The sequence below is a fragment of the Bos taurus genome, chromosome 11, assembly GCF_002263795.3.
Source record: "Bos taurus isolate L1 Dominette 01449 registration number 42190680 breed Hereford chromosome 11, ARS-UCD2.0, whole genome shotgun sequence".
In the NCBI taxonomy this organism is placed as follows: domain Eukaryota; kingdom Metazoa; phylum Chordata; class Mammalia; order Artiodactyla; family Bovidae; genus Bos; species Bos taurus.
The window spans coordinates 67513408-67536413 of record NC_037338.1 but is presented as its reverse complement, the minus strand read 5'-3'; the positions used below and the strand labels follow the sequence as shown (position 1 = coordinate 67536413).

Here is a 23006-nt window from a genome sequence, read left to right as displayed (position 1 = left end):
AAACAGGAAATCAAGAGATATGAAGTAACAGGCAAGTCTGGCCTCAGAGTACAAAATGAAGCAGGGCGAAGGCTAACAGAGTTCTGTCAAGAGAACACACTGGTCATAGCAAACACCCTTTTCCAACAACACAAGTGATGACTCTACACATGGACATCATCAAATGGTCTATACTGAAATCAGACTGATTATATTCTTGGCAGCTGAAGAAGCAGTAGCTCTATACAGCCAGCAAAACAAGACCTGGAGCTGACTGCAGCTCAGGTCATGAGCTCTTTATTGAAAAATTCAGGCTTAAATTGAAGACAGTAAGGAAAACCACTAGGCTATTCAGGTATGACCTAAGTGAAATCCCTTATGATTATACAGTAGAAGTGATTAATAGATTCAAGGGATTAGATCTGGTAGACAGAGTGCCTGAAGAACTATGGACAGAGGTTTGTTGAATAAGCTATGACAAACCTAGACAGCATATTAAGAAACAAAGACATCACTTTGCCAACAAAGGTCCATATAGTCAAAGCTATAGTCTTTCCAGTAGTCATGTACAGATGTGACAGTTGGACCATAAAGAAGGCTGAGTGCCAAAGAATTGATGCTTTTGAGTTGTGGTGCTGGAGAAGACTCTTGAGAGTCCTCTGGACAGCAAGGAGATCAAACCAGTCAATTCTAAAGGAAATAAACCTTGAATATTCATTGGGAGGACAGACGCTGAAGCCGAAGCTCCAATACTTTAGCCATCTGATGTGAAGCACTGACTCGTTGGAAAAGACCTTGATGCTGGGAAAGATTGAAGGAAAAGGGGAAGGGGGCGACAGGATGATATGTTGGGATAGCATCATCGACTCAATGGACATGAGTTTGAGCCAACTCCAGGAGATAGTGAAGGATAGGGAAGCCTGGAGTGCTGCAGTCCATGGGGTCACAGAGAGTCGGCCATGATTTAGTGACTAAACAACAAGAATAAAGAGGATAACTGAGAATTCATTATAAAGTTGTGTTCATTTTCTCAGCATATTTATTACCTTTAGGATATGATGCTTATAGAGCTGATGAAAGTTTGGATAATTGATACTTATTCATATATATGGCAGAAAGCATTTAACCTCATTTGGCTATTAATTAAATGTTAGATATTGTAAATCCTTTGGGGATAAGTCAAAGATCCATTAGATATAGATCCTGACCTTCAAGTATAGCTAATAATCTTAAACTTTGATGCAGAAGGAAAATGTCAATAAAATACCCTGGGAATACAGAGAAAGGAGAAATTAGCTGTGGTGAAAGGAAATTAGAGCACAGGAGCTGTCTTTGAAGGGCTGGTGGGATTTGAACACAGGGAGCCAGAGTGGAGAAGGTTGTCTAGGTTCAGACTGTGATTCAGGGCTTCGTGTAAAATACTTTGGGGTTTCTTTTTTATGATTATTTTCTTTTTTTCTGCCAAAACACATTAGGAAGGAGATGAGGGCTGCTGAGCTCACAGGGCCAAGGAGCAATCAGGACAAGCACGCATGCCCAGAGAATCAGCGCCCCCTTTAGCCTGTCCTGGAAGCTCCTATAGGTCTAACACAGCCTGCTCGGTCTCAAGGGTCCCCAGGTTGTCAATTGTGTCTCAGGTCTGCCTTCTAGAGGTGAAAGTATGACTCCCATAAGAATATTGGATGAAACTGGAAAAATCCAACTACTTGTCTTCTTTTGCTTTTAGCTATTCTTTCTTGGTGATTTACTGACTTGGGCTTTATTTTTTACCTCCAAAATTGTAGGACTTTACTTTACAAATACTTATTGCTTTTGTTTTGTGCGTGGAGTCCTATGCTAGATGCTGGGGCCTGGGGTCAACCATACCCCACAGTCTTGGACCTAAGACCCCTGGTGTATTTTGGCTATGGTGGCTGCCACATCACCTTCCAAAAGCAAATGCAGAGCCAGCAGCAGAAGAAAGGGTAATAACTCCGCTGATTGAACACGATGAGTGAAGGGAACATTCTTCACCTCAGGGCAAACAGAGCAACCTCATCGAGAGTTTCTTGCCCTATTTTTCTCAGAGAGTATAAGACACAGCTGCACACAATAGAACCACAGCCAAATTGGAACTGGGGGAGCTAGCCACGGTGCTTTCTCTTGAAGGATTAAGAAGAGGCTTTTGTGGATGTCAGGAGAGTTTTTTTCCTTCCCTTAGCTGTGCACAGCAATGTAATTTCCTCCACTGATTTCTGGGCAGAAAGTTAGCATTCCAACAAGATGCGCTTTAATTGATTGCAGTTATTAAATCCCTTAGCTTACAAGCTTATAGTTCAGGATATAAGAGCCACATGGAATTTTAATCATTATCTTTTTTTCTGTATGAAGGAAATTTGACAAAGGCACTGGGAAGAGGAATGGTGAGGGGGTGGTGCTCACTTTGCATGCAACCTACCTTAGGGATTAAGGAAAATGAACTGGAAACCTCACTGATATCTCTGGATCCCACTCAGCTTGCAGACCTGTACTCTGGCTTCTACATTGGTGAATGCCACATTGAGGGAAGCCAGCTATCCCAGGAGTAATCAGAGGACTAGGAAAAGCTCTGGGCAGGCACTGCTCCCCAGGGATGCTCCTTCTCACCATTAGCCTTTAACGCCTCTAGGCCACACATGACCAGATCTGCTTATTGGGCAATTTACGATGGAATCTAAGACATTTTTCTCCTTTCCAATGATGAGGATCTAATATCCTATACAAGGCCAGAATACTAGCATACTGGAGGGGGCTCCAGTATATTTTCTTTATTGCCTGGCAAGTCTTTAGGTAACATTGTTTTAAATTAAAGGAAAATGTAATACTTCAGCATCAGTCTGTTCCTAGAATCACTGATTGTTTGGAGAATGTGGCAAATTCACTCCGATCCACCCACAAAAAGGATTGTCTCTTCAGGGAGAAGAGATCCAGCAAGTATCTGCTTTGGAGAAAAATCAGTACCTCAGGGCTCCAAATAATTGTACTGAGAAAACCATTTATGTTCACATCTCAATTTTTTCTTCCAGGGAGAAAACCTTCCAAAAACCATTGTGCCTCCAGCTGTCAGTTCAGATCAGTTCCTGTTTATCCTTGGTTAAGAAAGAGCCAAAGACCTCCCTCTTTGCTGCTTCATATGCAGTGGGAGTCTAGGCCTGATGTAGTTCTGCTCTGTGGGGGCCTGAGCCTGGGGCCAGCCCAGTCAGCTCTGTGTCCCACCATGCCACCCAGCCCACCTGGTCACTCACCTCACTTTCCTCAGCAGGGGGTGGAGGGACCTCCTTGATAATCTGAAAAGGAAAAAAAAAAAAGAACAAATGAGTAGAAATCTCCAGCCACCTGCTTTCCAAAGGTACCTGGGTGGTATGGCTATAATTACCACCGTAATGGGTTCAAGCAAGGCAGGTGTCTTTCTGGGCAGAATAACTCAGTAATTACAGCATGATCCATCTGAGGGCTCCACACTCAACTTGGCCTCTTATAGTTTTATATAGGGAAAAATATATTCCACAGCCAACAGTTTCATCTGTTACCCCAGGTAATGTCCTGCAAATGTATTCACTCATTTATTCATCTAGTCATTCCTGCATCAACTCATTCACCAGTCCACCCGAACCGCTGCACATCTAACAAGAATGGTACACAACAGAAGTTAAGATAGTGCTGCAGAGGTCAGTCAGGTATGGGCCACACTCAGACTGTTGGCAATCCCATTCACTGTTGCTGGCCCCAGGTGGTACTCTTGGAGGGAGGGTGTGACAAGCAGGCAGACTGATTCCCAACAGAAGGCAGCAAAGAAGGGCTAACCAGGGATTCCTTTCAGGGCCTTGAAACTGAAGAAGTACAAAGATTTACATATCAATATTCTAAGACTGGACTCCGCAAACACCGCATCCTCCGGGTTAAAGAGAGATGTGTGGTCACTTTGGGAAGGCAAGCAATTGGGAGCCACTTCTAACCAACGAGAGGATGGAACACATGGGAGAAGGACAAGCAAGGAGGACAGAGGGGTGGCAGTAAGCCACCTGTCTTCATTTTTATCTCCAACTTGTACATCCATTCATAAAAGGAAAGCTCTTGCCACCTTTAAGTTAAATCTGTTTAAAAATTTTTACAAGGCAGTTTGGCCATTTATTCACTCTGACTCTACCTCGTGAAAAAGCTGGCTTAAAACTCAACATTCAAAAAACTAAGATCATGGCATCTGGTTCCATCAATTCACGGCAAATAGATGGGAAAAGGTGGAAACAATGGCAGATTTTATTTTCTTGGGCTCCAAAATCACTGCAGTGGTGACTGCAGCCACGAAATTAAAAAATGTTTGCTCCTTGGAAGAAAAGCTATGACAAACCTAGACAGTGTGTTAAAAAGCAGAGACATTACTTGCTGACAAAGGTCCATATAGTCAAAGTTATGGTTTTTCCGGTAGTCACGTACGGATGTGAGAGTTGGACCATAAAGAAGGCTGAACACTGAAGAATTGATGCTTTCAAACTGTGGCACTGGAGAAGACTCTTGAGAGTCCCTTGGACAGCAAGGAGATCAAACCAGTCAATCCTAAAGGAAATCAACCTTGATTATTCATTGGGAAGACTGAAGCTGAAGCTCTAATACTTTGGCCACCTGATGGGAAGAGGCAACTCATTGGAAAAGACCCTGATGATGGGAAAGACTGAAGTTAAATGAGGAAGCAGGCAGCAGAGGATGAGATGTTTAGATAGCATCACCGACTCAATGGACAAGAATGTGAGCAAACTCCAGGAGATAGCAAAGGACAGGGAAGTCTGGCATCTTGTAGTCCATAGGGTGGCAAAGAGTGGGACACAACTTAGCGACTGAACAACTACCACATCCCTTGAAGCCTCCCTCCTCTCACACTCCAAACTTTATTATCAGAATGTTGGGACCCCAACATGCAGTCCTTTTCCTGAGAATTCTGGAAAATACAAAAGTCATTATGTATCTTTTCATGTGTTAGCATCATCGCTGGCCTGAACCACTTCGTGGATGGGTGCTCAGGTGCTGTCCATGGGACCAGTTTCTTAATCTGATTGGAGAGCTCTACCGGCTACAGAGCAGGCTGCCTACTAGGCAGCGCTTCCTCCCCATCCCTCCAACTAAGCACATCCCACCTTTCATTTGATGATTATTCTGGGGCCTCTTCTGGGTTCTGATCCCCACTGCTGTCACCCATGCTACCACTATCTGTAATGTCATCTCTGTTGCTGAGATAGGCTACTCACTTGAGGTTCTACTAACACCAGCCAGGGGACTGAGCCCTCAGTCACCCAAAAGGATGGTATTCAGTTAATCAAGAGGCAGAGGTGATCATTTCAAACTATTGTTGCATTTGCTTCCATTTCCTGGCCATTGTGAGAAACCTGCTGAAGGTGTTTGTAAAGTACAAAGCCATGATTTTTCTCACCCACTCAACGCTGGCTCCAAACTCCTTTAAAAAAAATCTCTGAGGAGGGTCTGCTGCTGCTGCTGCTAAGTTGCTTCAGTCGTGTCCGACTCTGTGCGACCCCATAGATGGCGGCCCACCAGGCTCCCACGTCCCTGGGATTCTCCAGGCAAGAACACTGGAGTGGGTTGCCATTTCCTTCTCCAATGCATGCAAGTGAAAAGTGAAAGTGAAGTCACTCAGTTGTCTCCGACTCTTCGCGACCCCATGGACTGCAGCCTACCAGGCCCCTCTGTCCATGGGATTTTCCAGGCAAGAGTACTGGAGTGGGGTGCCATTGCCTTCTCTGCTGAGGAGGGTCATTACTGCCCAATGCAGACTTCCCATCGTCCCAGAGGCAGTGGTGATTTTCAAATAGGAAATGGAAGGAGGAGTGAGGAGCCAGGGACAGCAATCTGGCATACATCTCTTCTCTCAGGGCAGTCTTAGGGAAGGGAGTGAGAGGAGAGCAGGTGACTTGGGAACACAGACAGATGTCGACCAGCGTGCTGTGAGCTATGTGCTTGCTGAGTACTCGAGGTGAACAGAGGTTTGGTGCAGAGCAGCTGGGCTTTTGTCTTCAAAATGCAATCAGCCTCGTCCCTTGCTGCATGGAAGTACAGAGTAGTTGTCACTTGTGAACCCCAGACCTGCCTCTTTCTGACTGTGAAGATCAGACAAGTCTCCGAACCTCTTTGAGCTCCACTGTCCACTTCTGTGAAATGGGAGCAATAACACTAACCTTGCAGGAACTGAGTCACGGTGAGCAATAATGTTTGCTCTGAAACAGGGTGGGTGCTCAATAGATGGTGCATACTATTATTAGTCCCCTTTCCTTTTCTTATAGTCACTGTCTCTTGCTTTTATCACATCTTTAATGAAGGTTTCACTTAACACTGCCCACTCTCCCCTCCCCTCCGCCCCGCATATACTGAATGACTATGTATGGTGATTTCCAGATGGTGCAGCCTACAAGCCAGAGCTTCATAAAATGAGTGAGATAGGAGGCTGGTGTTCAGACAGTGGCCAGGGGGGCCTGACAGTGGCCAGGGTCTTCACAGGGGTCAGCAGCAGTGTGTTTTACCATGTATTTTTAAGAACATGACATCAGCTAGGAAGTGCAGATATCAGCCAAGTGGCCCACCACTCAGACCAACCCATCTTATGTGAGCTTATGTTCACAGTGTCTTATTGGATATTTATTGAATTTTACAGCCAACAATGTCCCAAGGGGAACCCAAAAGACAAAGTGCAAGATTTATTAAGTGTTAATCAGAAGCAGACTAATCTATAATCTAGATTCCACTCTGACATACTTGTAAACTGGCCACCTGAGCCTCTGAAAAAATGCCACCATGTTCAGGTAGACAGGATTTAAGCACTTCCATCTGGCTTCCTGGGTTGGGTGTCTGGCGGCATTCAGTGGGAATGAAGAAGACTTCCTATTGCCTCCAGCACCGCCTGCCGCCCCCTAAACACCACTCCCCCCCGACCCCACCCTGAAGTGATGGCAAGAGAGCATCTCAAAGTGCGATCCAGGCAGGCTGAGTTGAAGTCATATGATTACTCCAAGCCTCGAAGCTGGCTGGGCTGCCTGTGAGCGAGCCAAACCCTCATACCAAGACCAGCGCCTGGGCCACCCAATGGAGTGCTCTGAGTATACAGCCACATCAGCCCTCCCCACCTCACCCGCCCAAGGGCCCTAGCCCAGGTGGCCTGGAGGAGCAACTGGGCAACAGCCTGCTTTGCTCTCCAGCCTACAGCCCACTGCGGCCTTGCTACACAGAGTGGCCCAGGCTCACAGGATAAAATGCAGACTGCCCTGGCCCCCACAAGACCTGTAAGACAGGGCCCCCCACTTCCCTACCTCACTCCTCTCTACCTCCCTCCCCTTCACTTCTGCACTTCAGCCTCCTGTCACCTTCCTGCCCATTCCACGCACCTGGCTGCTTCTCACTGGGAGCATCTTCTGCCTAAATGCTTGCTGCGTTCCCTGCTTTGTCTGCATATCTGCAGGTCTCCGCTATGGGGTCTCACACAACCCAGTGTTTTCTGTCATACTTTTAAATGTAATCGAAAGTTAATTGCATAATTTCTGGGCTTCTAACTAGTATGACTGGAGGATCTTTATTTCTTACAAGAATGCACACAAGAAGCTGCTGAGCACTACCAAACTTAGGCTTGATTTGGGCCACTTCCCTTCTTAGAAGGTTCTGGAGCTTCCTCTTGGTTTTTGGTGGGCTTGTCAGCTCCTTTCTCACTAGGAGGGACAAAGAGAAGATGGATAAGGGTGAAGAAATCCTTAACGAAATGTTTAAGAGGAAAATCCCTCAACAGACATATTTGTAAGCATGTCATGGCAGGACTGGGGAGAACTCTGGTCTGTGATGTCTGGAACAGAACTGTCTCTGAAGTACGCCTGTATATATTTTAGATTTTTTTGGTTATGGTAAAATTCACATAACGTTAACCATTTAAAAGTGTGAGCCAATTATATTGGGTGTACCAACTGCTATCAGGTGACTGTGAAGATGCCGTCCAGTTGTCAGTAGTGACCTGGAAGAAATACACAAGACTCTCTCTCTCGCACACACACCTCATCTGCTTTCTCACTTATGTTTTCCCCTGTGCAATGCAATTACATACCACACTTGTGAGCACGTGTACTTTTCTTCACTAAAGCATTTACTATAGCATCCTTAACACAAATGTGTGTCCTGGTTAAAGAAGCCAGGTATTCAGGGAAGGAGGAAAATCTTAAGCTTTGGTAGAACTCGTGAAGACGTGAGAGACAGAAGACACCCAGAGAGCAAAGGAAACAGAGGGACCCCCGAGGGCTTCATCAGAGACCACACTGAAGAACACAAAGAAAGGAGAACGGAACTCATGGGGCCCATCATTTGCTTTACAGGAGATTAGAAGCATGTGCCATGGATGAAGAAAAGGCTATAATGCTGAGAGCAGCAGAAAAACAAATTTGTGGCATTTTTTTCTTATTTGGAATCACACAAATAGCTTTTTTTTGTTGTTAAGAAAAGAGGACCCTGGCAAGACATCAAAAGCTGGGTTTCTATTTTAAGCCAGTGCAGAAGGAATAACAAGACAATGAGTCACAGCCATCCACCTCTGTTGTTGTGATACTTCATCCTAAGAATGTCCTTCCTTCCGTCCTGTTAACTCAAAGGCATGGGGCTACATCATACTCAAACCCATCATGAAACTTCATGTGTTTATATTTTAAAAATTGAGACATAGAGCTATTTATACTGTAGCATTATTTTAATTGGGCTTTCCTGGTGGCTCAGACAGTAAACAATCTGCCTGCAATGCAGGAGACCTGGGTTCAATCCCTGGGTTGGGAATATTCCCTGGAGAAGGGAATGGCAACCCACTCCAGTATTCTTGCCTGGAGAATCCCACGGACAGAGGAGCCTGGTGGGCTACAGTCCATGGGGTTGTAAAGAGTTGGACATGACTGAGGGAATGACTAAAATACACACATTACTTTAATTAGGAATTTAAAGCATTTAAAATGCTAGAAAATTTTAGTGTATTATTAATGTTAAAAAATGTGTTACTTTAGAAGGCTTTGGGTATTCTGTTCTGAACCTATTTCCCTCACTAGGCTGTTACTTTCATGGGGCTAAAATTCCATAAAGAATTGACATTTTAATTTATTTATTTTGCTTTTATTTTTAAATTTATTTTTTAATTGGAGGCAAATAGCTTTACAATATTGTGATGGTTTCTGCCATATAACATTGCAAATCAGCTGTAATATACATATATCACCTCCTTCCCTCCCCCCAACCCTCTAGGTCATCACAGAGTGCCAGGGTGGTCTCCCTGTGTTATATGACAACTTCTCACCAGTCATCTATTTTACAGATGATGGTGCATATGTGTCCATGCTGCTTTCTCCATTTGTTCCACTCTGTCATCCCCACTGTGTCCGTAAGTCTGTTCTCTATATCTGCATATCCATTCCTTCTCTGCAAATAGATTCACTGATACCATTTTCTTAGATTCCATATATATGTGTTAATACATGATATTTGTTTTTCTCTTCCTGACTTACTTCATTCTGTATAACAGGCTCTAGAACTCACCAGAACTGACTCAAATCCATTCTTTTTTATAGTTGAATAATAGTCCATGGTATATATGTTCCACAGCTTCCTTCTCCATTCATCTGTCAATGAATATCTATGTTGCTTCCATGTCCTAGCTACTGTAAATAGTGCTGTAACGAATACATGTGTCTTTTTCAATTATGGTTTTCTCAGGGTCTATGCCCTGTAGTGGGATTGCTGGGTCGTATGGTAGTTTTTTATTCCTAGTTTTCTAAAGAATCTCCATACTGTTCTCCATAGTGGCTGTATCAGTTTTTATATTCCCACCAACAGTGCAAGAGAGTTCCCTTTCTCTATATCCTCACTACCATTTATTGTTCGGAGATTTTTGGGTGATGACCATTCTGACTGGTGTGAGGTGATACCACGTTGTAGTTTTGTTTTGCATTTCTCTAATAACTAGTGATGTTGAGCATCTTTTCATGTGTTTATTGTCCATCTGTATGTCTTCTCTGGAGAAATGTTTAGGTCTTCTGCCCATTTTTTGACTGGGCTGTTTTTCAGATATTGAGCTGTATGAGCTGCTTATTTATTTTGGAGATTAATCCTTTGTCAGTTTGATTTGTAATTATTTTCTCCCATTCTGAGGGTTGTCTTTTAACCCTTGTTTATTTCTTCATTTGCTGTGCAAAAGGTTTTAAGTTTAATTAGGTCTCATTTATTTATTTATTTTTGTTTTTATTTCCATTACTCTAGGAGTAGGGTCAAAGAGGATCTAGCTGTGATTTATGTTAAAGAGTGTACTGCCTATGTTTTCCTCTAAGAGGTTTATAGTTTCTGGTGTTACATTTAAGTCTTTAATTCATTTTGAATTTATTTTCGTGTATGGTGTTAGGAAGTATTCTTGTTTCATTCTTTTACAGGTGGCTGTCCAGTTTTTCCAGCACCACTAACTGAAGAGGCAGTCTTTTCTCCATTATATATTTTTGCCTCCTTTGTCAGAGATAAGGTGCCCATAGGTGCAGGGGTTTATCTCTGAGCTTTCTGTCTTGTTCCATTGGTCTATATTTTTGTTTTTTGTGCCAACACCATACTCTCTTGGCGACTGTAGCTTTGTAATATAGTCTGAAATCAGGAAGGTTGATTTCTCCAGCTCCATTTTTCTTTCTCAAGATTGCATTGGCTGTTTAGGGTCTTTTCTGTTTCCATATAAACTGTGATTTTTTTTTGTTTTAGTTCTATGAAAAATGCCATTGGTAGTTTGATAGGGATTGCACTGAATCTGTAGATTGCTTTGGGAAGTATAGTCATTTTCACAATATTGATTCTTCCAATCCAAGAACATGGTATATCTCTCCATCTGTTTGTATTGCTTTTGATTTCTTTCATCAGTGGCTTACAGTTTTCTGCATACAGGTCTTTTGTCTCTTTAGGTAGATTTATCCCTAGGTATTTTATTCTTTTTGTTGAAATGGTGAATGGGATTGTTTCCTTAATTTCTCTTTCTGAGTTTTCATTGTTAGTGTATAGGAATGCAAGGGATTTCTGTGCACAAATTTTATATCCTGTGACTTTACTATATTCATTGATTAGCCTGAGAAATTTTCTGGTGGCATCTTTAGGGTTTTCTATGTATAATATCATGTCATCTGCAAACAGTGGGTTTTGCTTCTTCTTTTCCAATCTGGATTCCTTTTATTTCTTTTTCTTCTTTGATTGCTGTGACTAGGACTTTCAAAACTATGTTGAATAATAGTAGTGAGAATGGGCACCCTTGTCTTCTTCCTGATCTTACAGGAAATGCTTCAGTTTTTCACCACTGAAAATAATGTTTGCTGTATGTTTATTATGTTGAGATACATTCCCTCTATGAGTTTTTTTTTCTGTATCATAAATGGCTGTTGTATTTTTGAAGTGACATTTTTAGAAACACCCTTCAAGTTATGGGAGAAATAATGGTACTTAGAGAACTTTTGATGTATCTGCTACTTAACCATTGTTAATTTTGTAAAGAGGACAGGAAGGACAAATGACAGGGCCTGACTTTCTCAACTGGTTTTTGGTCTTTTGTGCTTTCTATGCATAGTAAAACACCAAGGAATCTGAGTAATAATATTTCTTGAGTTTTGGGTAATTTTCAATTGTGAACTCATGTGCAGTTTGCATTTACCTATGGGAGTCTTATGAAGACTCAGCTAAGGGATCAGCCTGCCAGAGGGGATTCAAGTTTCATTTTGCAGATTCCTAAGTACTTCTAAACTGTGAATCCCTTTCTCTTAGTTTGTAATTTATAGAACCCAAAGTAATATATATTTGAACTCTAAAACTGAGAGGTTGTTGTTCTGAATTTTTAGGGACACACACATACACACATTAAACTCATAGCCCATCCTTTTACTCAAAGTCTCAACTGTAGGCAGAAGATTCAGTCCTACTGTCAAACTTTTATGGACTTATGTAAAGTTATGAAACCAAATGTCTAGGTTATTGAGATTAGAAAATCACCACTGCTTTAGGGTCAGCTAAGCACCTAATTTCCAGAACTTTCTTTGTTTTGTCCCTGGAAATGTCTGTTTTCTTGTGATCCTGGTTATGCACTTAAAACAAACTTTTATACATTTTTTCCAGGAATTTTTTGTTTTTATTTTTCTGTGAGGTCTAGTGTATCACCAGCTGGGAGTAATCGATTTTTTTGCAAATGATTACCTCCTGCATGCTCAGAAGGCATGCTAAGTTGCTTCAGTCATGTCTGACTCTGTTCAACCCTATGGACTGTAGCCTGCCAGGCTCCTCTATCCATGGGATTCTCCAGGCTAGAATACTGGAGTGGGTTGCCATTTCCTTCTCCAGGGGATCTTCCCAAACCAGGGATCGAATCCGTTTCTCTTACATCTCCTGCATTGGCAGGTAGGTTCTTTATCACTAGCACCACCTCAGAAGGGTTAACTCAAATAAATGTATTTAGATGCTTAAAGTCATTTGGAGCTTTTGATTCAAAACATGGCATATTATGGGACTTCTGGACTGATACCTTAATTCCAACTCTTTTGCTACCTCCCTGGCCCTACAGCTCAGTTAGTATAGAATTCGCCTACAATGCATGAGGCCCTGGTTCGATTCCTGGGTTGGGAAGATCTGCTAGAGAAGGGAGAGGCTACCCACTCCAGTATTCTTGGGCTTCCCTTGTGGCTCAGCTGGTAAAGTATCCACCTGCAATGTGGGAGACCTGGGTTCGATCCTTGGGTTGGGAAGATCCCCTGGAGAAGGAAAAGGCTTTCCCACTGCAGTATTCTGGCCTGGGGAATGCCATGGACTGTATAGTCCATAGGTCGCAAAGAGTCGGACACAACTGAGCGACTTTCAGTTTCACTGACCTCATAGGTTCTGTGTGAGGAGAAGCCATCAGAAGAGAGCTGTGTATAGAAGAAATGCCAATGAGATCTGAAAAGCCATATAACAAAAGGCTTTAGTCTCATGGATGGAAGGAGATGCTTGCTCTTTTACTTTTACAATCTAGACTTCAATTCTGATTCCTTAACCTTATAATAAATATCTTTCTAATTAAAATCAAGAAACCAAGGGAAACTAGGCAATGCAATGTGGAGAATGTCCAGCAAGTATGAGATATTAGCTGATGACAGATAAATGAATCTTACTATACAAACAGTATAAATGTAATAGAAACCTCACAGCTGATTAAAGCTGGCCAAGTACTGCTTGAATTCAATAAATTTACACTGTAAAAGTTTAGTAAAGGCTACTGCCAAGGGTGTTGATCTAGAATGTAGTACAAGACATTTTCAAAGAAATGAGCTCAACTTTTTTTGTCTTTTGCATTTGGAACTCAAATTCCAAATAATTCTTGGCCTTTCATCATATCTCCCTTAAGACTGGAATTATTTCAAAGGCAAAACTCATCATAACTCAAGAGAAAATGGTGGCAAGAATTTTAACATCAGTTGATAAGGCCCAAATGATTTACATGGTAATTCAAAAAAATGGCTATGCATAGTCTCCAGTAGACAATGTGCCAGGCACTGCAAAACTGAGACAGTTTTAAAAAAATCCATGAATTCAGATTCCCTGAAGCTTGGAGGAGCATCTTGTCTGCCTTGGTTATGAGCAAGGTGATTCCAGCCACGGGGAGTGGCTGTGGATCTCATCAGGACACACACTGAGCAAGGATGGGGGGTGATGTTCACAGCATGTTTGAGCTTGTTGGTGTTGACGTACCCTTCGAGAAGGGAAGGAATGGGGCCGTTCTTAGGAACCCAGGAATATGACATTCAGCATTCTCTGGGATTATGTTTCCCAAACAGTCTTTGGCAGAATGGTAGTGCCCTTCCAGACATCAGTATGTCTATGGGTGTTTGGGAACGAATAGTGTGCCAGGTGCTGGTATGTTAATGGGTGGGGATAGGACTAGGCCAAGGGGAAGGGGCTCCAGGATCAAAAGAAGCTTAGGTGGACGTTGTTTAGAAATGTTGCCACTGACTACTTGCATCATATTTTGATGTATAACCAGATTTGAGGATCACAGGCCAGGACATGTTGAAGGGGAGGAGTAGATTCACTTATACTAGGTGAGAATAAAAGGAAGCAACCTTAGAGCCAATAAGGTTCCAATTTTCTAATTTTTCACATGAGGAAATGAATTTAAAAGATTTTCCTTTAACTGATGGACGATGATCTCATATTGGAATCCTGTTTTCTTTAATGACGGCTCGTTTCTTCCCAGCTCACTCGGGGGCATAAGGATGGTGGTGGGTGGGTTCCCAAGCAAGTGTCAAGACCAGCCCTGCAGGGATGAGGGAAGCCATGAAGGCAAGGTGGAGATGACAACAGACTGGGCGTCTGGGGCTTGCGGTGCAGGGCAGGCCAAGGCAGAGCTCTGTGTAATCTTGCAAGCTTCAGAGCAAGGCGTGTTCAGATGGGAGTGGGTGGAGGCTGGAAAGGGGTCCAGAAAGCACGATGAATCTAGGCCTAAAATGCCTGGCTAAGGAGCTGCTTGTACTTGTTAGGTTTCTATTAAATAAACTTCAGTAAATCCCTTTGGTGATGTGAGGTTTGGTTGTCTGGCCCTTAAAATTAAATATTATGCTTAAAGGTGTGGAGGGCAATATTTGAAGGCTTTATTTTTATTTCAATTTAAGGCATATCAATTTCCTGATTAGTTTTCATCCCTTGGAATTTGTCACTGGTGATGACAAAGGGGCTTATTTGTTGAGCTACCCTGGAAATTCAATAAGGGAATTAAACATGATCCTTTACATAATTCTTTAAAAACTGTTCATAAAATACCTACAAGGCCGTTAAAAACAAAGCAAAGCAAAAGGGAACTGACTTTTGTTTATATGGAGAGAAATTCTCAATACAAGCACATAATCCTTTCCCAACAAACTGAATAAAAATATTTGCTATTATTTGAATAGAAATATAGCAATTTGATTTCACCTAAATAGTGTGGTTTAATTAGCTGGGTTGCAGAAGAATTGCGACTCTCTAGCAGGATCTCTTTGAAGTAGGAAATGGCAACCCACTCTGGTATTCTTGTCTGGAGAGTTCCATGGACAGAGGAGCCTGGTGGGCTACAGTTCATGGGGTTGCAAGGAGTTGGACACAACTGAGCGACTGAGCCCAGCACAGCAGGATCTCTTACTTTCTTTCTAGTTGTGGAAAAAAAATGCACAACCTACTCTTGACCATTTTAAAGTGTACAGTTCAGTAGTGTTAAGTATATTCCCGTTGTTAGGCAACCAAGCTCTAGAACTTTCTCATCTGGCAAAATACAGCAGGATCTTTTGTCTCAGGGCTCCTGATCCCATTTACCTTCCAATAAAATGGGCACATTTCTATGATTATATTTAAGAAGCAGATATAAATGTGCTTTGTTACGCAATGTTTGATACATATAAAACCATGTGTTAACAGACATGTAATTTATGAAACCTAATAATAATGATGCAAACACTCATGAGACTACCATGTCCTACAGTTCCACTGTTTGTGAGCTCCTTGCATATCCCCAAGATGATTTAGCTTTTTAGTTTACTTTGGAAAACATAATGAATTACATGCCAGGCACTGTACTCCTTTGTAGGATGATTTTCTGTGACTAGTTTCTCCCTCCCCTGGAGGGGTTCATTGTATAGTGACAGGAACATATATATGAATGAATCGCTGTGTTAGAATGAAACAGTTCTCTAGTCCAGTGGTACCCAATCTTTTTGGCACCAGGGACAGGTTTCATGAAAGACAATTTTTCCAAGGATGGTGAAGTCGGAGGGATGGTTTTGTGATGATTCAAGCTCATCATATTGAGGGTTCATGCTCCTATGGGAATCCAGTGCGGCCACTGATCTGACAGGAGGCTGAGCTCAGGTGGTAATGTGAGCAACAGGGAGCGGCTGAAAATATAGACGAAGCTTTCCTCACTGGCCTGCCTGCTGCTCACCTCCTGCTGTGCAGCCCTGCTTCTAATAGGCCATTGACCAGTGCTGGTCTGAGGGTTAGGGACCCCTGCTTTAACAGATGTGTGAAAAAAGTGCTATGAAAACCAAGGAAAGTTGAAGCTAATTCTCCCAGGTGGGAGAAAGGAAAACTAGTTAGATGGAGTAATCATGAGCAGGACTTCAAAGAGGAATTGTAGACAGAATAGATAAAGACTATGAGAATATTTCAGCAGATGGAAGCAACAGAAAGAGATCAATAATAACTACATGGTATGTTCAAGGAGCCCCAAAGAACAGAGCGAGCCTGGAGACCGCTCTCCTTCCATTTGGCTACTCAAAGAACTTTGAGATTTATAAGTAACAGTCTTGAACTGGGCACGGTTAATGTCTGCGGAACTACACTCCTGGCTGCCAACAGCTTATGTCCACAGGGGAAGATTGACAAGTAAACAATCAGTAACAACAGCATGGTTGGTGCCATGAAGAAGCCCTCATGGGGTGTTTAGGGGGTCCATGCACACACAGGGAGAAGGGTAGGAGGTGAGGCTGGAGAAGGGGGTTGTGGCCAGACTGGGAAGGGTCTACACATGCCAAGTCAAGGAATTTGAAGTCTATTTTAGAGAACTTGAACAGTCATGAGGATTGGGGGCAGGGAAGGGAGTGGGATCATGAACTGTTTCCTTGATTTTTTTTTTTAAAGGAAAAAACCTAGTGACGGTAGACTAAAAGAGCAGTTAGAAAGTTACTGCAATAGTTCAGGTGGGCGATGCAGAACCTTAGACTAGGGCAATGACATCCATCTATTCACTCGTTCATTCATTCCAAACTATTTGTTAGCAACTCCTGAGTTCTAGGTAATATACTTGGGCTAGGGTAGAGGATGTGGACAGAAGTGCCAGATGAGACGGGGTGTGAGAGAAGAGGATGCTCTATACACAGTTCCGAAGTGAGAGAAGACAAGAAGAGAGAGAGAAGACATTGGCAATCACTCTGCTATCTCTAGTTTGGGCAGCTCCGAGGATGATGACATATCCATTGACGGAGACCAGTTCTGGCGTCAACAAGTTTAATTGGGACATGTTGTGAGGGTGGGTAGAGATACCCATGTTTGAGAAATCCACTTGGTCCTGATACTATAGACCTGATCTTTTGAAGCCAAGGCCAGAGATGGGTGGCCACACTGAGGAGCCACTAACATATCCGTTGTAGCCGAAGTCATGAGCATTGGTGATATTGCCAGAGACAATGTGTAGAGAAGGCTGAAGACAATCTCAAAGAACAAGAGGTGAGCAGCAGCAGAAGGAGACAGAAGAGTCAGCAGCAGCCGGCAGGGGAGAGAGTTGAAAGGAGAGAGTGCCCACTGCTGGAAGAACTAGAGTAGGAAGAGAAATGAGCACTCCTGGCTGGGAGTTCAGGCTTGCAAGGGATGGACTAGAGAAACAATGGTGATGGAGCCCAGGATGCAGCAGGCTGAAGAGTGAATGGAAGAACAGTCTGCCCTGCAGAGAAGTTTTCAGATGAAAGAGAGGGAGAAGGAATAGGGCAACGTGAAGGAGGAATAAGCTATGACACATTTGTTAAGGTTGAAGGAGGCCAGCAGGCAGCGGGGAGGAAGATGGTGGAAAGGATGAAGATACCATAGGCAGAGGTGGGTGGGAGAGAACAGGATGAAAGACATGAGTGGAAGGAGAGGGAGAGGGGCCAGTCTGCATCTGGGGAAGGGAGGGATGTTGGAGAAGGATGCACACAAGTCTGTTTGAAGTGGAAGGTTTCTCACAGGATGGTTTCCATCTTCTCACTGAGACAGAAGAGCAGGTTGTCTGCTGAGAGTGAAAGGGCCCGAAGTAGCATAGACATCTCCAGGAGAAGGAGAACAGTCTGGGAGAGACACTGTGAGAGTGAAATTGGGGCTCCATACGAATGAGGTCAGAGTGTGCTAAGCAATTCAAAGGACTGGTAAATGTGCTCTGGCTTCATCAGTGTGCTCGGGCTTCATCAGTGTGCTCGGGCGATTATTTTCTGAAGGGATCAGCATCTTGGGAGCAGGAGAGAAGACTTAGAATTGCTCTGTTCAGGTGCAGGAAGGGGCCAGGGCAGGTGGAGAAGGAGTTACGGAATCAAGGGTGTTCCTGAGAGTGGCAACATGGGATCAGTAGGTTAAGAGACCATGCAAGATTTTATTCTATCCCCAGATTTTTGATTTGGAGGAGTCAAGTCCCCACTACTAATCAGGGATCTATCAGTGTCTGGTGACCTGCTGAAATTTAGGCCGGAGGTGATGGCCTTTCCCTGTGTACATGAAGCTACCACCCTAGCTGGACTGCAGGCTCTTGTTAGGGTGCTGCCTCTTGGCTGGGACGATGGTAGACACCCAGGGTTACCTATACTTTCTTCATCTATATTAGATGATATTTATTGCTAATACCACTGATTTATTGTTGACTTTTTCACTCTTACAATATATTTCAACCCTTTTCTCATGATCATCTTCTTATTTAGATTTCTTGGTCTTCCTTTTTTTAAAGTTCAATTGAGAAAGTTCAATAATATTGGACCAACTAATAAGCAGATAGAATGGCCATTGCATGACTTTAAGGGTTCTGGCAATGTCCCTTGTGGAACTGAGGCAAGTCTCTATTTACTTATCTATTTTGGGGTAAAATATTGGCTTCTGAATTCCCTTTCTGCAATGGCAAATAAACCCAGGCTACATAGTCCAGTGACTCTCTCCCTTTCAATGGGAAAGTTTTTCGTGCCAGTGAATAAAGGTAGGAATCTTAGAAATCAAAGGTTTACCTGGGGATATTGAGGTCCTTGCTGGGAAACACTAAAAGGTTTTGATTCAGGGTCTGGAAAAATTCTCTCTCCATTGGTCACCACTGATAGACTATTCTCTGCTATTTGGGCAAGAAGTTAACCCAGGTTTCATCTAGGCAGAAGATAAGAGCCAGATGGGAGTAAGGTCCTTTCAGAAAGGCAAAATGCAATGAGTAGCACCAGTCACTCTCACCCTTCAGACTTCTGCTTCCAGATGGGGCCAGCAAGAAGCAAGAGGATGCTGAGTTCTGCAGAGGGCCAGCTTGTAGTAACCAATACGCTTGCTCTGGTCATCCTGGTCATTACTTTTAAAATGTTCATTATGATGAGTAAAGAGTGATCTAATTGCCTGCCCCCCTACCTCTGCCACCCTCCAGTACTTTGTGGACCATCTCCATTCCCAGTTCATATCCAGCCACTAAAGGGTTAATGTTTGGCTCAGTTGCGATGGGGGGCCTTGCGGGTTGTTAAATACTTTAAATATCATTCCTGGAGAGAATTGTGTAGAAGACAGAGGAAGGACACAGCAGAGAATCCTCATGGGCTCCTCACGTTACAGACCCTTTCTGCTCTCTGGTTATTTTCCATCATTGAGATGTGGCTTGGTACCAGGTCACTGAGGCATTCCTCACACTCGAGGCAGGGTAGAGAGAAGGACAGAGGAAGGTTTCAGGACCATCAGTTACAAGGATGCCCTCTGTCAGTCCCAGACTTGGAGAGGGATGCTGTCAAACAAGGGAGAGAAACTTCCTGCATTCTGCCTCTTAGGGAGGCAGGAGATGATGTTTGCCCTCCTTCCTGTGTACTCCCTTCAGAAAACACATGACTTTATCCTATCCCCCTCAGAACATCACCATTCATGAAGGAAGCCAGTGATCAAGAAGCAATTTTGGGGGTACACCAAGTGTCAGCCCCAGCCAGCTTTCAGAAATAGCTGTGAGGGCAGTTTCTATAGACCTCATAAACAGGGAAATCAATCTCTAAGATCTTCCCCTTGCAAAGAAATCCTTCAGGACTTACAAAATCAGACCGCATTAAGACTTTTGGCTGTCTTCCAAAGCAACATAGGCTTAACCAGATAGAATCGTTGAAAAATATTTTGAGTATTGCAAAACAACCTGGCCTTATGTAATCCTGCTCCCAGTAATGAAAGGCGTTAATTAAGAGACATTTTCCTGGAAAATAAAACCACAATAAGATATCATCTCATGCCTGTTAGGATGGTTATCATCAAAAAGACAATAACAAGTGTTGGTGGAACTCCTTATACACCATTCATGGGAACATAAACTGGTATAGCCACAGTGGAAAAGAGTACGGAGGTTCCTCAAAAAATTAGAAATAGAACTACCGTGACCCAGCAATTCCACTTTTAGGAAACAAAATTACTATCCCAAAGAAGTACCAGCAGCCTCCTGTTCATTACAACCTTACTTATAATAGCCAAGAGGTGGAAACAACCTATGAAGGATGAATGGATGAAGAAGATGTGATATGCACATACAGCAAAATACTATCCAGCCATAAAAGAGAAGGAAATCCTTCCATTTGCGACAACATGGATGGACTTTGAGGACATTACGCTAAGTGAAGTAAGTCGGGCAGAGCAAGACAAATACTGTATGATCTCACATGTGGAATTTAGAAGAACCAAATTCACAAAAGCAGATCATATTTGTGGTTGCCAGAGGCAGGGGTTCGGGTACAGGTTTGAGGGTACAGGAACTGAGTGAATGTGCAAATTTGCAGCTAGTTCTAAGATAAATAAGCTCTGGAGCTGTAATGTAAGACACAATGTCTACAGTTTAGACTACTGTACTGTCCATTTAACAGTTGCTAAGAAAGCAGTCCTTGGGCTTCCCTGGTGGCTCAGTGGTAAAGAATTCATACGCCAGTGCAGGAGAACATGGGATTGATCCCTGGGTTGGGAAGATCCCCTGGATGAAGGACATGGCAACCCACTCCAGTATCCTTGCCTGGGAAATCCTATGGACAGAGAGGCCTGGTGGGCTATAGTCCCTGGGGTCACTAAAGAGTTGGACATGACTTAGTGGCTAAACACCACCACCACTACCAAGACAGTAGTTCTTAAAAGTTCTTATCACGAAGGAAAAAGTGTGTGACTATGTGGGGTAATGGATGTTTGTTGTGGTAAACTTTGTGCAATCATGTATCAAATCATTAAGTTGTACACTATAAACTTATAAAATATTATATGTCAATTATTTTTCAATAAAACTGGAAAAAAGAGACATTTCTCACCAATATAAATTGAATGCCATATGGTACAGCTATGTATTCTTATTATAGTAACTATTTTAAAATAATAATATTAATTATTGTTATTAAAAATAATACAAGGAACTGCTTCAAGCAGTATATATACACATATACATATATATCTATACATATATAGATATACATATTTATGATCCTTTAATTTTCACTATCTACCTATGAGGTCAGAGCTCTCATTGTCCTCAGTATACAACTGAGGAAACTGGGGGACAGAGTGGTTAAGTAACTTGCTCAAGATCACACAGCAAGTAAGTCATAGAGTACTGCTTGGCTGTTTTATTGTTTCTAGCTGCCCTCACTCAGAGGTAACAGTTTTTAACAATTAAGGGGACTCAGTGAACAAAGGTGATGCCTACTATAACAGAAGCCCTGGTGTTCACTCTGGGCTGCCACCAATACCACCACCAGCCACCCCTTCTTTAAGAGCCCCTCCAGAATTCCAGACTTGGAAATGTGTATATTTCTGAATCACCATACAGAGCACTCTGGCTGGCTCTTTTTTTTTTTTTTTTTAATCTTCAAAATAAAATGGTTGTGCAGCCTTAAGTATTTAAACGTTTAACTTTTGAGGCCGCCGTGGCCGAGACAGTTTAAAATCTTGGTGAAATCACTCCAGCCTGGATTACACTAATTGATCCAAGATTTGCACCTGTCTGGAGTCCCTCTCCACTACACATTCTTGTCTGCTAAAAGTCATCTTTTCCCGTCTACACCAGAGGCTTCTGTTGGTGCAAAGGCTTTACTTTCCAGAAATCCTTGCCACATGGATCCATATCCTGGCTGAATTTCTTGTTTCATTCATTTCCCATCTCCTTTAGATGTCCTTTGAAGATATTTCCTCCTTCAGGTCAAGTCTAGTACTCTATGAGTCTTTGGTTTCTGTTCTTCACACAGAAATAAAAAAAACAAAACAAACAAACAAAAAAACACCCCCTTTTTTTTTTTTTTTTTTGCTGTACTGAGCAGCATGTGGAACCTTAGTTCCTTGGCCAGGGATTGAACCTGTGCCCCCTGCAGTAGAAGTACAGTGTTAACCACTGGAACTGGTACCAGGGTATTTCCACACATAGATTTTAGGAGCTTTGTGCTGTATGCTTAAATGCTGGCATTCCAGAGATAACGTGAAGACAAACTGGCTTGGAGAGTCTCATCATCTGTTTTCCCCTCCGGGGCTGGCCATAGAAGGACTGAAATCCAGGGAATGAAAGATGCTGCAGCAGCAGAGCAGCGCTGATTCAAACCTACCTGGCTTTACAGTGCATGCTCTGACTGGCAAGAAGGCAGGGCGTGTGCTAGAACTAGACCTGTGAGACCTAATGTTTTTCTTCATTTGAATATTACGTTGTTTGGGCTTTTCCTTTTGTTTGGGTCTCTGGGCCAGGGAATGGAAACTGACTGTTGCTGTTGTTTAGTCGGTAAATCCTGTCCGACTCTTTTGTGACCCCATGGACTGTAGCCCGCCAGGCTCCTCTGTCCATAGAATTTCCTAGGCAAGAATACTAGAGTGGATTACCATGCCCTCCTCTAGGGGATCTTCCTGACTCAGGGATCGAACCCATGTCTCTTATGTCTCCTGCATTGACAGTTGGGTTCTATACCACTAGCGCCACCTGGGAAGCCCAGGTGCATGCTATAAAAGGTAGGTGCCACTCTGTATTGTTAAAAATAGAGGCCTAAGTCACTTTCCGGAGAAGGCAATGGCACCCCACTCAAGTACTCTTGCTTGGGAAATCCCATGGATGGAGAAGCCTGGTAGGCTGCAGTCCGTGGGGTCGCTAAGAGTCGGACACGACTGAGCGATTTCACTTTAGTTTTCACTTTCATGCGTTGGAGAAGGAAATGGCAACCCACTCCAGTGTTCTTGCCTGGAGAATCCCAGGGACGGGGGAGCCTGGTGGGCTTCCATCTATGGGATTGCACAGAGTAGGA

The 23006-nt window shown here is 43.1% G+C and overlaps 1 protein-coding gene across 2 annotated transcripts in view; it reads right to left on the bottom strand.

Moving 5' to 3' along the window:
- Positions 1-23006, bottom strand: part of ANTXR1 (ANTXR cell adhesion molecule 1) — a 258211-nt gene that overhangs the window by 81632 nt on the left and 153573 nt on the right. For both annotated transcript variants that reach the window (NM_001206228.1, XM_059891504.1), the window contains one exon: positions 3243-3284. In NM_001206228.1, the coding sequence (NP_001193157.1) occupies positions 3243-3284 (42 nt within the window). The remainder of the gene's footprint in view (positions 1-3242; positions 3285-23006) is intronic.